General features: G+C 62.9%; 1 protein-coding gene across 3 annotated transcripts; it reads left to right on the top strand.

The window, feature by feature from the left end:
* The first annotated feature begins 325 nt into the window (after nucleotides 1-325).
* Nucleotides 326-13,872, top strand: DNAJC5G (DnaJ heat shock protein family (Hsp40) member C5 gamma). 3 transcript variants are annotated; one of them, XR_008444344.1, is made up of 6 exons: nucleotides 2,922-3,279; nucleotides 4,192-4,310; nucleotides 4,681-4,894; nucleotides 6,637-6,790; nucleotides 8,335-8,558; nucleotides 13,610-13,872. XR_008444344.1 is itself a non-coding variant. In XM_054022123.1 (5 exons), exons 2-5 carry the CDS (start codon nucleotides 4,198-4,200, stop codon nucleotides 8,421-8,423), a joined length of 570 nt encoding a protein of 189 aa, XP_053878098.1. In that variant the 5' UTR covers nucleotides 326-494; nucleotides 4,192-4,197; the 3' UTR covers nucleotides 8,424-9,248. The 3 variants fall into 3 exon arrangements, 2 of the variants coding, with proteins under 2 accessions (XP_053878098.1, XP_053878096.1); XM_054022123.1 differs by lacking the exons at nucleotides 2,922-3,279; nucleotides 13,610-13,872 and adding an exon at nucleotides 326-494 and having other exon boundaries at nucleotides 8,335-9,248; XM_054022121.1 differs by lacking the exon at nucleotides 13,610-13,872 and having other exon boundaries at nucleotides 8,335-9,248.
* The last annotated feature ends 3,220 nt before the right edge of the window (nucleotides 13,873-17,092 follow it).

The raw sequence follows: 17,092 nt of genomic DNA on the forward strand, positions 1-17,092 counted from the left end.
GGGGAGCGGGGCATGCCGGGAGTTGGAGGCGAGCGGGGGGCTGACGGGGAGCGGGGCATGCCGGGAGTTGGAGGCGGGCGGGCGGGGGCTGACGGGGAGCGGGGCATGCCGGGAGTTGGAGGCGGGCGGGCGGGGGCTGACGGGGAGCGGGGCATGCCGGGAGTTGTAGGCGGGCGGGGGGCTGACGGGGAGCGGGGCATGCCGGGAGTTGTAGGCGGGCGGGGGCTGACGGGGAGCGGGGCATGCCGGGAGTTGTAGGCGGGCGGGGGCTGACGGGGAGCGGGGCATGCCGGGAGTTGTGTCTCTGGGGGGGACTCCCAGGCCCGGTGGTCCCTAGGGACGGGCTCTGCCCTTTCATCTCCGTGCAAGGATCTGCACATGCGCAGGGTCCGGTCAGGGTTAAGGCGCCTGCGCAGGGCTCAGGCTGCGCATGCGCAGTTGTGACGAGGGTCTGGTTCTACCGGGTCGGTGGCGGAGGCTGAGCGGAGCCGCCGGTGAGAGACGGGGGCGGGGGCGGGGGCGGGGCGGGTCAGTCGGGCCCAGCCTCCCCCTCCTCCCGCCGCCGCGGGCCTGCGGAACTCCCCGCGACGAGACGGGCGAGGCCGGGGCCGCCCCTCGCTCTGCCGCGCGGCCCCGGGTTGCGGGGGGGGCCGGGCTCGGGGGGGGCTGTGAGTCGGTGTGCGGCCGGGCTCGGGGCTCGGGGGGCGCTGTGAGTCGGTGTGCGGCCGGGCTCGGGGGGGCTGTGAGTCGGTGTGCGGCCGGGCTCGGGGCTCGGGGGGGGCTGTGAGTCGGTGTGCGGCCGGGCTCGGGGGGGCTGTGAGTCGGTGTGCGGCCGGGCTCGGGGCTCGGGGGGCTGTGAGTCGGTGTGCGGCCGGGCTCGGGGGGGGGGCTGTGAGTCGGTGTGCGGCCGGGCTCGGGGGGGGGGGGGCTGTGAGTCGGTGTGCGGCCGGGGCTCGGGGGGGGCTGTGAGTCGGTGTGCGGCCGGGGCTCGGGGGGGGCTGTGAGTCGGTGTGCGGCCGGGCTCGGGGCTCGGGGGGGGCTGTGAGTCGGTGTGCGGCCGGGCTCGGGGGGGGGGGGGCTGTGAGTCGGTGTGCGGCCGGGCTCGGGGCTCGGGGGGGGCTGTGAGTCGGTGTGCGGCCGGGCTCGGGGCTCGGGGGGGGCTGTGAGTCGGTGTGCGGCCGGGCTCGGGGCTCGGGGGGGGCTGTGAGTCGGTGTGCGGCCGGGCTCGGGGCTCGGGGGGGCTGTGAGTCGGTGTGCGGCCGGGCTCGGGGCTCGGGGGGGGCTGTGAGTCGGTGCAGCCGGGCTCGGGGGGGGCTGTGAGTCGGTGTGCGGCCGGGCTCGGGGGGGGCTGTGAGTCGGTGTGCGGCCGGGCTCGGGGCTGGGGGGGGCTGTGAGTCGGTGTGCGGCCGGGCTCGGGGCTGGGGGGGGGCTGCGAGTCGGTGTGCGGCCGGGCTCGGGGGGGGCTGTGAGTCGGTGTGCGGCCGGGCTCGGGGGGGGCTGTGAGTCGGTGTGCGGCCGGGCTCGGGGCTGGGGGGGGGCTGTGAGTCGGTGTGCGGCCGGGCTCGGGGGGGGCTGTGAGTCGGTGTGCGGCCGGGCCGGGCTCGGGGGGGGGCTGTGAGTCGGTGTGCGGCCGGGCTCGGGGCTCGGGGGGGCTGTGAGTCGGTGTGCGGCCGGGCCGGGCTCGGGGGGGCTGTGAGTCGGTGTGCGGCCGGGCTCGGGGCTCGGGGGGGGCTGTGAGTCGGTGTGCGGCCGGGCTCGGGGGGGGCTGTGAGTCGGTGTGCGGCCGGGCTCGGGGCTGGGGGGGGGCTGTGAGTCGGTGTGCGGCCGGGCTCGGGGGGGGGCTGAGAGTCGGTGTGCGGCCGGGCCGGGCTCGGGGGGGGGCTGAGAGTCGGTGTGCGGCCGGGCTCGGGGCTCGGGGGGGGGCTGAGAGTCGGTGTGCGGCCGGGCTCGGGGGGGGGGGGGGGGGGGCTGTGAGTCGGTGTGCGGCCGGGCTCGGGGCTCGGGGGGGCTGTGAGTCGGTGTGCGGCCGGGCTCGGGGCTCGGGGGGGGCTGTGAGTCGGTGTGCGGCCGGGCTCGGGGGGGGGGCTGAGAGTCGGTGTGCGGCCGGGCCGGGCTCGGGGGGGGGCTGAGAGTCGGTGTGCGGCCGGGCTCGGGGCTCGGGGGGGGGCTGAGAGTCGGTGTGCGGCCGGGCTCGGGGCTCGGGGGGGCTGTGAGTTGGTGTGCGGCCGGGCTCGGGGCTCGGGCGGGGCTGTGAGTCGGTGTGCGGCCGGGCTCGGGGGGGGCTGTGAGTCGGTGTGCGGCCGGGCTCGGGGGGGGCTGTGAGTCGGTGTGCGGCCGGGCTCGGGGGGGGCTGTGAGTCGGTGTGCGGCCGGGCTCGGGGCTCGGGGGGGCTGTGAGTCGGTGTGCGGCCGGGCTCGGGGCTCGGGGGGGCTGTGAGTCGGTGTGCGGCCGGGCTCGGGGGGGCTGTGAGTCGGTGTGCGGCCGGGCTCGGGGGGGCTGTGAGTCGGTGTGCGGCCGGGCTCGGGGGGGCTGTGAGTCGGTGTGCGGCCGGGCTCGGGGCTCGGGGGGGGCTGTGAGTCGGTGTGCGGCCGGGCTCGGGGGGGGCTGTGAGTCGGTGTGCGGCCGGGCCGGGCGCGGGGGGGGGGCTGTGAGTCGGTGTGCGGCCGGGCCCGGGCGCGGGAGCTGGTGAGCCGAGTCCCCCCGCGGCTCAGCCCTGCCCGTGCCGGGAGCGGCGGCGCCCTGGGAGCTGCCCCTCCGTGGGGCCGGGACCGGGGCCGGGGCGAGCTGCCCCCAGGGACCCGGGCCGACCCCCCCAGGCAGTGAGGGAAGGGTCCGGGATCCGGCTCATCACCCCCCCTCCCTGCCGCCGCCTTGGGCAGCCGCGCCCCCTCCGCCACCGGGCAGAGCCGGGGCCAGGCGCGGGGCCCCCTCGGTTCGTGGTGCCCGGGGGTGCTGTGAGGGCCCCGCTCCGAGCAGTCCGATTGACACGGGTCCGTCTCAAAGCCTAAATCCGTCGTCACCCCGCTGCCCCCCGCTCCCGCCCTGCAGCCGGAGCAGGAAGTGATCCCCCAAGCCAGGGACCAAGCCCCGGACCCCCGGCACATCCATGGGGCCGGGCAGGGGCTGGCTGGTTGCTGGGCTGGCTGGGCCCTCCCTTGGGTCGTGGGCAGGCTGGTTGCTGGGCTGTCTCTGTGTCCCTGCCTGGCCAGTTCTTGCCCTGCCTTGTTTCACTTCCTCATTCCTGCTGCCGGGTGAGCCTGGATTCCCAGGGCCTGCTAGGTAAGTGCTGCGTCCTGGCCCCTGTCCTGCTGCTGAGCTCTCGTGCCTTTCTGGGGTAGGGCAGGGGGAGAGAAGCCCCGAGCTCTGACAAGCTGCAGACAGCGGGTTTGGGGGTGTCTGTGTGGGGAGATGCACTTCCATGTCTCTGCAGGTAGTGCATGGCTGGGAGTGGGGCGTGCTGCGCTGGCGTGTATCTGGGATTGCTGTGGGCCCTGGGGCCAGGAGTGGGCAGTGCTGGCCATTGGCCGCCCTGACTCGTGAGGGTGAAGGGGAGGCAGAGCAGCTGCTGCGAGCGGCCTGCCCAGAGTGTCTGCGCGTGTGGCAGGGTCGCCCCAGGCTGCTGGGGGCCCGTGGTGCTGGTGTGCTTTGCTGCACCTGGCACTGATGTAGCCTTGTCTCCGTTGTCCAGGGCTGTGCGTGTTATGGAGGTGGGGAGGGAGCTGTAGGCACTGCTGGCCTGGCCTTGCGTGTGGGAGCCCCAGGCCAGGTGGTGCATGCGGGGCCTGACGGAAATCTGCTGTTCCCTGCTTCCTCGCTGGTATTGTGAGCACTGGCTGCAGCGTGGGAGCCCCACGCTTGACCCTCTGCTGGAGAGCTGGTGTCTGCATGGTTTCCTAATCTCCCGGGGGGCTCTGCTGAACGGGCCCTGTGATGGGAGGGGGACCGCCATGGCAGCTGTGTCCCGCTGCTTGCCTGGATTGCCATGATGAGATGGCCCTGCAGTGGGTGACAGGACCCTGGCCAGCACATGCCCTCCCCCGGCTGCTCACTCTGGGGAGCTGGAATAGCTGGCGTGCCAGGCCCTGCGCCCAGCTCCCTGTGTCCTCACCAGTCCTGCCCCACAAAGTGGGGGCTACAGCTTGCAGCACATGGGCATGTTGACTTACACCCCCCATTCCCCCTCCAATACAGAGCAACATGGCGGAACCCGGCCGACCCCAGCGGAAAATGTCCCGGGCGGGGGAGAGTTTGTACAGAGTCCTGGGCCTGGAGAAGGGGGCTTCTTCAGAGGAGATCAAGAAGGCGTACAGGTAGGGAGCCCGCCTGCTGGGCCCAGCGACCCCAGCCTCTCCCACAGGCCCTTTGTGGCTGCACCTCCGCTGCCGGACTTGCTGGGGCAGGGAGAGCCCAGCCAGCCATGCAGGCGAGTGCCTCCGCACGCATGCTGGGCTCTGGCCCTGTGTCTGGAGAGGAATGCACACCCTGGAACTGCAGGGTGGAGTTACACCATGCCGTCCCAAGGGTCCTTCTGCCCCCAGCATGGGGCAGGGTCATACCAAGGAGCTCAGGGTCTCCAAGCCCCAGGGAAAAGGGAGGGAGGATTCTCTGGGTGCCCTCCTGAGATCTGGGGGAGCAGCTTTGGACGTCTCCTCAGCCCTGCCGCTCCCCTGCACCATGCAGGAAACTGGCCCTGAAGTACCACCCGGACAAGAACCCCGAGAATCCCGAGGCAGTGGAGAAGTTCAAGGAGATCAACAATGCGAACGCGACGCTGAATGACGAGAACAAGCGGCGGATCTATGACGAGTATGGCTCCATGGGGCTCTACGTGGCGGAGCAGTTTGGCGAGGAGAGCGTCAAGTACTACTTCCTCATGTCCAAGTGGTGGTTCAAGGCGAGTGCCCGCTGCCTGCTGGGCACAGTCCCCCCCCTCCCCCCCCCGGCCTGTTCTGTGCACCTGTCGGGCTCCCACAGAGACACCACGGGCCACTCTCCAGCTCTGGCTGCTCCAGCCACGTGGCTCGATGCAGAGAGGTCTCCTGGGCTCTGGGTCCCCCACTGGAGGTGGGTGGGGTGCCCAGGCCCTGAGCCACCCATGGTGGGAGTTCAGTCAGTTTGACCATCGGTGTAAATGGGGCAGGATCTGAGGCTAAACTAAGAAAGAACAAGAATTACATAGACAAGTTAGGTGACTTCAGGTGGCAGGGCCTGATGAAATACATCTTAGAATACTTAAGGAACTGGCTGAAGAGACCTCTGGGCCATTAGTGATTATTTTTGAGAACTCCCGGAAGCCAGATCCCAGAGGACTGGCAAAGGGCAAATATAGCCCTTGTCACTAAACGGGAATAAGGACAAACCAGGGAATTACAGACCAGTCAGTTTAGCTTTGGTACCTGGAAAGATAATGGAGCCAATATTCAAACAATGTATTTGTAAAGACTTGCAAGATAATAAGGTGATAGGTGACAGTGAACATGTATTTGTCAAGAACAAATCATGGCAAACCAATGTAATATCCTCCTTTGACAGGGTAACAAGCCTTGTGGATAGGGGGAAGATAAAAGCCTTACTGAAGTTGAGATACGATACTGTCTCATAAACTAGGGAAATGTAACCTAGACGAACCTACTGTAAGGTGGGTGCAAAACCCTTCCCAGAGAGTCGTTGTCAGTGGTTCACAGTCAAGCTAGAAGGGCATATCAAGTGGGGTCCCACAGGGATCTATCCTGGGGCTACTTCTATTCAATATCTTCATCTGTGATTTAGAGAATGGCATAGAGATACATTTGTAAAGTTTGCAGATGATACCAAGCTGGGAGGAGTTGCAAGTGCTTTGGAGGACAGGATTAAAATTCAATATGACCTGGAGAAATGGTCTGAAGTAAACAGGACGAAATTCAAGAAGGACAGATGCGAAGTACTCACTCAGGAAGGAACAATCAGTTGCACACACACAAAATGGGCAATGACTGCCTAGGAAGGAGTCCTGCGGAGAGGGATCTGGGGGTCATAGTAGATCACAAGCTAAGTATGAGTGAAGAGTGGAACACAGTTGCATAAAAAGCGAACATCATTCTGGGATGTATTAGCAGGAGTGTTGTAAGCAAGACAGGAGAAGTCATTCTTCCGCTCTACTCTGTGCTGATTAGGCCTCAACTGGAGTATTGTGTTCAGTTCTGGGTGCCACATTTCAGGAAAGATGTAGAGAAATTAGAAAAAGTCCAGAGAAGAGCAACAAAAATGATTATAGGTCTGAAAAGCATGACCTTCCAGGAAGAACTGAAAAATTGGTTTGTTTAGTTTGGCAAAGAGAAGATTTTGGGGCGGGGGGGGCGGGAAATAACAGTCTTCAGGTAGATAAACAGTTGTTATAAAGAGGAGGGAGGTAAATTATTTTTCTTAACCCCTGAGGAAGCAATGGGCTTAAACTGCAGCAAGGGCGGTTTAGGTTGCACATTAGGAAAACTTCCTGAGTGTCAGAGTGGTTAAGCACTGGGATAAATTGCCCAGGGAGGCTGTGGAATCCCCGACGCTGGACAAACCCCTGTCAGGGCTGGTCAGACAGTCCTTAGCCCTGCCTCAGTGCCTCTCCCAGCCCCTCGGAGTCTGACCCGGCTGCTCCCTTCCATGCAGGCCTTGGCCGTGTGCTGTGGCATCTTCACCTGCTGCTGCTGCTGTTGCTGCTGCTGTTTCTGCTGCGGGAAGTGCCGTCCGCCAGAGGATGAGGACTCCTACAAGTATGTCAACCCGGAGGACCTGGAGGCGCAGATCCAAGCTGAGGCCGAAGGTGAGGAGGAGTTGCCCTGCACTGTGCTGCTGCCAGAGGGGAGCCCAGCTCGGCCCGTGGCATGTCCTTCGTCCGAGCCTCGCTCTGAGCGGGGCAGGGCACCCCCAGGCAGGCGTGCGGTTGAGCAGTGAGAGTAACGGGGGGGGTTGGGGCAGGAGGGGAGGCCCTGAGGCTGCAGGCACACGCCCAGCACCGGGGGTGGGCAGCACGGGGCAGGCGCTGGGCAGATGACAGCAAGAGCAGGAGCTCAGGGAGGGGGCAGTACTGGGCTCTGGCCCAGGGTCCCAGCTCTGCCACAGCTTGCTGTGAACTCTGGGCAAGTCTCTCGTCTGCCCTGCCCCATGCTGTCTCTACATGAGCCTGTGGCTGGCTTGGCCTGGCCCATCCCAGGGGCTGCGGGGGGCCTGGCTGCCGTCACCAGGGAGGGGGGACGTGGAGGAAAGGGAGGTCAGGAAAGGGGGTCCCCTCTGGGCTGGGGCAGGCAGTGCTGGGCCCTAGTGCTTGGAGCTCTTGGGGGATTGTGCTCTCCTGCCCCCTGCGGGGCGGGGCCAGCAGCCCATGTGGGAGCAGGGGCTTGGCGGAGCCGGAGGTCAGTCCCTCCCGCGGTGTGGCACTCAGGCACCAGGGCTGCGTGTGAGCAGGGTGTGGGGCAGAGCAGACCGGCTGGGATCCAGGCACCCGGAGGGAGCTGAGCGTCCCTGGGGCCTGCCCTGTTGCCCCGCCTGACGGGCCCAATCCGGCTCTTGCGGTTACCGGTTGCAGTGGGGGGCACCCTGCCCTCCGGGATGGGGCTGAGCCCTCCTTGCCGTTGGCCCCAGCGAGAGGCTGACCGGCCTGGTGACAGTGCTTCGAGTGGCCAGGAGGGGGGGCCCAGCACAAGGCGATTGTCTCCCTGTGCTTGGGGCAAGGCCGCCCTGGGACTCACCCCAGCACTCACCAGGCCCTGCCTGCCACAGCCTCCCCCACCTGTGTGTCCCCGGGGCCCCAGGCAGGCATGGAGGGAGACAGCAGGGGTGGGCCTGGCGGCTACGCCAGTCGGCTGATGGGGCACTCCTGGAGTCCCCACACTTGTGCCACCACCCCTCTGGTGCCGGCTGTGGGTGGCCCTTTGTCACGGACCCACAGGGTTTGTGGTACATCCTGGCTTTCACCAGCCCCTTGGAGGAGCCTTTCAGTGACTCAGAGGAGCACTTACAGCTCCCTTGTCCCCCGAACCCACCCTCTGCTCCCAGCCCCCCAGCCTGGGCTCCCCCCCCGACCTGCCCAGCCTGGGCTCCCCTAGGTCTCCCTGGCTGCCAGTGCCCCACAGTCGGGGGGCCAATAATAGCCATTTGGGCTGGCCAGGTCCACACCCTGCTCCATGGCTCTCACCTCCCTGGGGCCTCTGCTTGGGTTTGCTCTGGGAGCCTGGAGCAGCTGTCGGGAGCCCCGACTCCCATGCCTGTGGCTGCCAGGTTCTGTGCCAAGCAGGTAGCCTGGTGTGGGCTCGGGGGTGCTCTGAGACCCCCGAATGCCCTGCCCCTCACTGAGCTGTCGCCCCTCAGAGACCCAGACACCCATTGTGGTGCAGCCCCTGCCTGCAACAGCTGGAGAGGAGCCGCTGCCAGGCGCCAGCCCCAGGACTGATGCATGAGGCCAGCTTCGACCTGCCGACTGCCTGTCCCCTCGCCTGGACTCTGGGTGGGAACCCCACTGGACCTGCCGCTGCCCGGGGATCCTGTCCCCCGCTGGGGGCAGCCAGGCCACCTGGCTGTGGCTCGAATCTCAGGTAAACTGGCAACGCCTGTGGGGAGGCCGTTCCTGCAAGGACTCGTCCTGCGCCTGCCAAGGCTCCTCGTGCTGTGACTTTGGCTGCTGTAGCCTGCTGGCGGGCCAGGCTCCCTGCGCTGGCATTGCTGCCCAAGGAACCTGAGACTGCAAACCCCTGGGCACACCCCGCGCAGCCCCCCTCCCTCCCTCGGCCAGTCACTCACCAGCAGCACCAGCACCCGCCTGGCTTCTCCCCAGCGGGCCCCTCCCCCCACAAACCACGTGTTTACAGCTGCGTGGATGCCGAGCTCGCAGGGCCCTGGCCCGAGAAGCACAAGTCTGTGCCCCAGCCGCGCAGTCTGGAGGCAAACGAGACCAATCCCACTGTAACTAGCCCATGGAGACAGGGCAGCCGCGGGCTGAGCCGGCCGGGCACCCTGTCCCTTCCCTGTGTCGGGTGCCAAACAGCTCTCTGGGCTGGGCGTGGGCCTGGCGGGCTGGGCTGCCCCTGGCAGACAGCGCACTCACTGCCTGCTTGCACTGTGGCTTGCTGCCCCCCAGGGGCAGCACCCCCCCCCCCCCCCAGCGCTCCTGGCCTGGCCCCGACAGAGCCTCAGTCACTGTGTCTGAGCCTCGGTGGTGTCCCTGCCGGCGCCCTGGGGCCCACCGGCATGCGGTGTCAGGGCAATAAAGGAACCTGTGGTCTGGCTTTGACACCATTAAAGGCTGCTGGGGGGCGTCTCTCACCGTGGTCTTTGCCCTGCCAGCACCACTCTGAGCCCATGACTTGCACCTGTGCAGCCAGCTCCCGACTGTGTCTCTGGCCACACTCCTGAGGACCTCTCGCCCGTGCCCCAGGACTGGCCCCAGCACCGGGGGCTCATTACTGTGTGCCCAGAGCCAGCGACGGGTGCGTGGTCACAGCTGAGCGGGAGCCCTCCCTTCTTCCCTGCAGGGGCTGTCAGCTGGCCAGTGAGGGACCAGAGAGGGGAAGGGACATGGCTGGGCCTCCTCCCTGGGAGCCCGGCGGAGCAGGGGCAGGGTCCTTGCTCAGCCCTCAGCCCCTGGCAGCTGCACGCGGGGATGCGGGGGGTGTTGCCAGCCACGCAGCCTGGCTTGAGGGAGGAGGGAGCCCGTTGATGCAGGCCCGTTGGGCAATCAGAGGGTCCCTGAGAAGAGCCAAAGCCGCCTGGTTCTTGTATAACCTATAACTCGCCTGCGGAACTTCCTGCCACTGCGTGGGGTGAGGAGAGAGCCAGGCCAAGGCACCCTGGGCTCGGGGGCTGGGCTCGCCTAGCAGCGCCCCCTGTGCCACTCTCGGCTTCCCCAAGCAGCCGCACGTAAGGCTAATGTTATCACACCGCCAGGCCAGGTTCTGCTCCTCCTTGGGTGGGGGGAACATGAGTGAACCCAGCTGTTCTAGCTTGGGACTCCCTGCCCAAGGCCCCCCGCCCCACTCCCCCCTCCCAGTGTGTGCCTGTGGCCGGAGAGTGGCTGCCATCCTGTCCCCTGCAGCCCGGGGCTGGGCACTGCAGCTGTGAGCGGCGGGGGCTCTTCGGGGTGTGTGTGGGGACCCGTCCCTCTGCTGAAGTCAGGAGGGGCCGTGGAAGTGCCATGGGGGCAGGGCTGGGGGGGTCAGCTGGGGTGTCATTGGCTGGGGCCCAGGTGTGATGGGGGTGGAGTCCAGCTGGAAGGGCCCAGTGTGTCCCCCACCTCAGCTGGCCTGGAGAGCCCCCCAGCACCTCCTCTGTCCATCCCCCGGTTCCTGGCTGAGCTCAGAGTGGAGCGGTTACAGCCAAGTGCCCCTGGCCTGCTGGACACTGCTGCCCGGCTCTCCTGGGCAGCAGCCCCCCCTGTGCTGTGCTAAGGGGGGGCAGGGCAGTGCCTGCCCCATGGTTGCCTAGCAGGCACCTGGCAGCGCTGGGAGTGGGGTATGGCCTTGCTCTAGAGGCTGATTGGGTCTGGGGGAGGGTAAGGGGCCATTGGAATCTCTTTCCCCCACCCCCACCACACAGCTGCTCCCTGCACTGCACCTCCCCTGGAGGTTGGTTCCCAACACAACACTCCTCCCCCACCTGGAGATTGGCCTGGGGAAGACGCCTGCCCAGGCCTCTGTTCTCAAGGGAGTCGCTGTGAGCTGGAGCCACCAATGCTCGTCCCCTGGCTGCCCTCCCTAGGGGTGCTGCGTAGGGAGGGGGCAATGGGTCCAGGTTGCCGCCCTGCCAAGGCCACAGATGGCTTCTGGGGCTGCGGTGTAAGCAGAGCCTGCTCATTGTGCCAAGGGTTCATTGTCTGCTCAGGCTGCCCTGTCCTGGGGGCTGGAAACAGCTGGGCGGGTGGGGGTGCCAGGGTGCGGCTGGGCAGGGGCAGCACATTCCTCAGTGCCATGGTTGGTGCCACGCCTGCCGTCCCATGGGGCAGAGAGGCCATGGGGATATGCTCTGGGGAGGGGCCAGCCAGTTTCACATGCTGGTAGCAGAGACCAGGCAGGGACTGACCAGGCCAGGCGATGACCTGGCCCTTTAACCAGGGCACATTCGTGGTGCTCAGGAGGGAGCCCCTCCCCTGACCCACAGGGTCAGGCTTGTTGGCCTTTCTCTCCGACAGGTGGCTCAACCCCACAGCCATCCTCCCCCCGCGCCGCTGGGCCCCCACCAATGGTGCTGCATCAGGCCAGCCCCCAGTGCCCCCTCCCCCACCAGTGGCACCATGTCAACCTTGGGTTCCCCCTCCCCCAACAGCAGCACGCCAGCCCCCCTGTAACAAAGTGGGAATTTCTTGCAGTGTTTTCCTGAAGGCTGAGCCCGGTGAGACTTCCCGGGGGGCAGAGGGGTTAAATGCTCCTAGGACAGGAGGGGTGTGTCAGGCCTGGCGGGGCGCTAAGGCCAGGCTGACCCCACCTCAGCTCAAGGGAGGATCTGGCTGGACAATGGGAGCCCCAGGATTGAACAAGCTCCAGCAGGCGGGGCTGGGGACTCACAGGGCTCAGCAGAGGGGACCGAAGGTTGGGATAGGAGCTGGCCTTTGGTGGGACCTGGGGCTGTCTGGCACAGACAGACAGAGGAGGGAGCGGAAGCGGTGCCCACAACTGCTTGGCCAGCTGGACTGTGTCTTAACCCGAGGGCCCCCCACACCGCACCCAGGGGACCGAGACTGGCTCTTGGTGTCGCTGCAGGCACTGGCGGGCGCAGGGGTCCCTGCAGAGCGGCTGAGGCTGTCCCGGGCGTCTGGCTCAGCGGGACTCGCTGGGCAGAGCGATGGGCGGAGGCAGGAGCCCAGGGGCTCTGTTTCAGGAGGCAGGGAGGCCGTGTGGCTCACCCTGGGGGAAGAGTGAGATCCAGGGGGGGGGGGTCTGGCCCACTGAAGGCCCCTCCCAGAGACTGTTCCCAGGTTGGGGCCAGAGCCCTGACCCTGTGGGTCCATGACACCCCCTCTCTAGGAAGAGCATGGCAGAGCGGTGCAGGGAGTGGGGGAAGTAAAGCAAGGTGCAGCTGGAGAAGGCTGGCCAGACCCAGGCAGGGCGCGGAGAGCCCAAGCGCAATGAAGGCAGTAGCAGGGCGTCCTCACGCCCAGTTCCCCTCTCTGGAGCTGCAGCAGAGGGAGGGCGGGAGGGGCTGGCAGAGACACTGGCTGTCCCAGGACAAGCAGCTGCAGCAGCTTTTGGAGGAAGGAGGAGCATGAGGTCCTGTTGAGGGGCGAGTCCACGGGAACCTGCGGTGTACAAAGTGCCCTGTTTAAGGGAGGGTGCTGGAGACTTGGCCTTTGAGAAGGTTGCGCTTTGAGCCTGGTCCCCCCTGCAGGCTGGCCCCACCGTCTGGCCCCCCGCCCCATCCCTGGCGGTAGAGGTGCACAGCCAGACGGAGGGCGTGGATGCTCCCAGGACAAGGTTTTGGCGTGCGCAGTGCCCAAGGGATCGATGTACATGGAAGTCACCTCCCTGATGGGAGTGTCTCCACACACATTTTCACGAGCTGTTCGGGTTCGAGCAGCGCCTCCGAGCTGAACCTGGAGCTAGTGGGAAGCTGAAGGAGCAGGGCTGTGCAGGCTGGTTGGCAGATGTTTGTGGCCAGTGGGTCTGGGTATGAAAAGAAACCCAAAGGGATGGGGCTAAGCCTGGGTCCTGGGAAACAAACCAGTGGGGGTGCCCCAGACATGGGACTTGGGGAAAGGCAAAAAGTGTGTGTGGGGGGGGGTAGCTGACCCCAGTAGATCCCCACCTAGGGATCTCGAAGCCCCGAAGGGTAATGTTTGTGAGAAGGGTGGGCAAAAGGGGAGAGGGAGGGGCACTCTGTTACCTGGTTGTGAGTCACTGACAACTCAAAGGAAAAGTCTCTTGAATGCCTTTGGCGCCAAGGGCGAACCGATACAGCACATGCTGGGCATTACTTGGTGCCTGCTGCAGACAGGAAACCAGCCCAGGCCTGCAGAGAGATGGCAAGGACGTGCTGGCTTTAGGGGTGACCCAGCCATCCGCCAGCCCCTGGGCCTTGCCGATGGTGCTGGTCCCCAAGAAGGACGGGTCGATCCGGTTCTGTGTGGACCATTGGAAGCTCAGTGCCATCACCATCTCCAATGCCTACCCCATGCTTATGACTGATGAGACCCTAGACAAGTTGGGGTGGGGCCTGGTACCTCATTACCATGGATCTCACCAAAGGCTACTGGCTGGTGCCTTTGGACCCAGAAGTAGGAAGTGCTAGAGCCGCGGAAGCCCAGTCTCGGGAGCCGCTGAGGCTGCACGGCCTGCCCTGAAGGAAGAGTGGGACCCGCTGGGACATCTGGCCCGCTGAAGAGTTCCTCCAAGAGACGTCCCAAGCTGGGGGCCTACCACCGATCTGGGGCAGGCGTGACAAATGGAGCAGCTGATACAGAACTTGGTTAATAAAGAATTAAAGGAGGGTGGTATAATTAATGGCAATCATCACAGCTTTATGGGAAATAGATCCTGTCAAACTACCTCAATGTATTTTTTGATGAGATGACCAGTTTGATTGGTAAAGGTAACAGTGTTGATGTAACATACTCAGACTTCTCTAAGGCCTTGTCTACACTACACGGTTTTGTTGACAGAAGTCAGATTTCGTTGACAAAACACTGGACGAGTATACGCTGCGCTGCATCTCCCGCCGACGGAACTCCCCTGCTACGCTGACATCAGAAAACCACCGCGACGAGAGGCAGAGAGCTTTGTGCGATGTAGTTAGAGCGACGCAGTGTCAGTGTAGACACCTCACTTAGTGTCTACATTGGACTTGGTATCACACGACATTTTGATTAAAAAACTAGAATGAAATAAAATGAACCTGTCCCACATTAAATGGATTAAAAACTGGCTAAGTAGTAGGTCTCAAAAGGTAATTGTAGACGGGGGTTCTCATTATCAAGCGGGTTTGTTTCCAGTGGGGTCCCACAGGGATGGGGTCTTGGCCCTACACTATTTAACAGTTTTATCAATGACCTGGAAGAAAACAAAACCAACACTGATAAAGTTTTCAGATGACCCACAGATTGGGGGAGTGGTGAATAATGAAGAGGACAAGTCAGTGACACAGAGCGGTCTGGCTCCCTTGGTACGCTGGGCACAAGCAAGCAGTGTACATTTTAGTACGGCTAAATGTAAATGTACCACTAGAAACAAAGGATGACAGTCAGACTTACAGGCAGAGGGACTCTACCCTGGGTGTCATGGTGGACAATCAGCTGGACATGAGCTCCCAGTGTAACACCGTGGCCAGAAGGGCTAATGCCATTCTGGGAGCATAAACAGGAATCTTGGGTAGGAGCAGAGAGGTTATTGTACCTCTGTTTGGCACTGGTGTGACTGCTGCTGGGATCCTGTATCCAGGTCTGGTGCCCACAATTCAAGGAGGAGGTTGATAAATTGGAGAGGGGTCAGAGAAGAGCCACAAGAATGATTAAAGGATTAGAAAACTTATAGCGATAGACTCAAAGAGCTCAATCTAATTATCTTAAGGGAAAGCTAAGGAGTAACTTGATTTATTTACTTATTTATTTATTTGGCGTACGCAATCCGGTCAAGCCAAGACCCAGCGTCCTTATCAACAATGTTTCAGGCATGAAGAGTCCAGGAAGTTGAGTCATTTTGCAGTCCTCAACACAGTGTGTCAGGGTTTGTGGTTGCCCACGCTGACAGAGTGACTGGCTCTCAAACACCACTGAAATTCCCCTGAGCACAAATTCCACATCTGGTACAAAAGCGGTTGAGAAGCTCCAGTGCCTTTGTGGTAAATCAAACCCGGGTTGATGTTGAGTGGGGTCAGAGACAGGCTAATTATGTGTCACTTTCTCTGCGAACCATGAAGCTTGCCACGCGTCCTCTACCGTAAATCCTTCACCCGGTAAACTTATCCACAGTGGGCACCGTGAGGGCAGACGACCATGTGGCGGATTAAACGGTAGATGTGGCATATCACACAATTTCATCCTAAGCTTTGCTACGCTTTCCTCTCTGCGAACACTGGGTGGAGCAATACTGCAGAGAACCGGTAACCATGGCTGAGGAGTAGATTGAAGTGTGCCCGAAATAATACGCATGGTGGAATTAAGTTGTACGTTGATCATTGTTGTGTGAGACGAGCGAGCCCAGACTGGAGCGCAGTGCTCTGCCAGTGAGTGCCAAGGCTAACGTGTGTGATGTCTGGGCACTGGTGCCCATGGCGTTCCAGCCAGCTTTCTGAGCAGGTGGTTGTGTGTTTTGACCCTAGTTGCTGTTTTTGTCAGATGGTCACAATAGGTGAAAGGGGGACTGTGGCAGGGTGGACTTAGGTCCGGGGCCCCCTGCTGGAGGCCTCGCCGCCCTGGGTCACCCTGCCCCAGAATAGAGCAGTGAGGAGTCCTCCAGGCTGCCTAGAGCGGCTGCAGAGGAGTGGCCAATCAGAGGGGCTGCTGGACTGACCAATAAGGGACCAGAAGGGTCAGATAAAAGGCAATCAGCAGAGCAGAGCCTTCATTGCTGTGTGGAGCTCAACAACAGAGGACTGGGTGCCTGGCTGGCTGGCATGCACAGCTCACTGCAGACAGGACTGAAGCCCAGGGAAGGCTGCTGAAGACCGGGTGCCTGGCTGGCGGGAAGAGCAGCAGGACCAGGGGAAGGTCAGTGGAGGCAGGCTGCGCCCGGGGGACTGAGCACAGAACTTGGCCAGGCCCATGAGGTACCGAGATGGGCCCCGCTGGGCTGGTCATCCACTGAGCCCAGTGGGGCCTGCTGAAACACCACCAACTGTGGGTACCGAGATGGGCCCCAGCCCAGGGGAGAAGCCTTAGCGCTGTGGCCCCGTACCAGGGCCGAGATAAGTACTTGGACTGTCTATCCCAGAAGGGGGAGCAGCGTGTGTGGCTCAGCTGGAGGGCTGAGCTGCTGAAGACCCACTGAGAGAACCATCAGCCAGGGGGGTGCTCGCAAGAGGCGGGTGCCACCCTGCTGTAAGAACTGAAAAACAAGCAGGCTCACACCCAACGGAGAGAAAGGGGCTGTCCACGAGAGGTGGGTGCTGTCCTCTGAAAAGACCTGTGTTTGCAGGCATGTCAGCCAGAGAAAGGGGGTGCTCATGAGAGGTGGGTGCCAGCCCCGTTACGGGGCGATGGATCGGCGCTCACGACGCGTCCCCTGTAAGTACCCAGTGGCAACTTGTCTGAGGTCTGGAGAAACAGACGATGCAATTAGCAGATTGAATTTGATGATTACCACAAATCTTGGTCAAACAGGTTTCAGATGATGATTTCCTAGTCGTAGGTCTGGCACTTACGGTCCATCAGCCGAACGTTGAGGGGTTGTCTGCCAAACAGGGAAGAATTAGTAGGGGAAGCAAAAGTGGATAGGAACCTGGGAGGCAGTGACCATGAGATGGTCGAGTTCAGGATCCTGACACAAGGAAGAAAGGAGAACCGCAGAATACGAACACTGGACTTCAGAAAAGCAGACTTTGACCCCCTCAGGGAACAGATGGGCAGGATCCCCTGGGAGAATAACATGAAGGGCAAAGGGGTCCAGGAGAGCTGGCTGTATTTTAAAGAATCCTTATTGCGGTTGCAGGAACAAACCATCCCCATGTGTAGAAAGAATAGTAAATATGGCAGGCGACCAGCTTGGCTAAACAGTGAAATCCTTGCTGATCTTAAACACAAAAAAGAAGCTTACAAGAAGTGGAAGATTGGACAAATGACCAGGGAGGAGTATCAAAATATTGCTCAGGCATGCAGGAGTGAAATCAGGAAGGCCAAATCACACTTGGAGTTGCAGCTAGCAAGAGATATTAAGAGTAACAAGAAGGTTTCTACAGGTATGTTAGCAACACGAAGAAAGTCAAGGAAAGTGTGGGCCCCTTACTGAATGAGGGAGACAACCTAGTGACCGAGGATGTGGAAAAAGCTAATGTACTCAATGCTTTTTTTGCCTCTGTCTTCACGACCAAGGTCAGCTCCCAGACTGCTGCACTGGGCAGCACAATATGGGGAGAAGGTGACCAGCCCTCTGTGGAGAAAGAAGTGGTTCGGCACTATTTAGAAAAACTGGACATGCACAAGTCCATGGGG

This window comes from Malaclemys terrapin, chromosome 3 (genome assembly GCF_027887155.1).
Source record: "Malaclemys terrapin pileata isolate rMalTer1 chromosome 3, rMalTer1.hap1, whole genome shotgun sequence".
NCBI lineage: Eukaryota > Metazoa > Chordata > Testudines > Emydidae > Malaclemys > Malaclemys terrapin.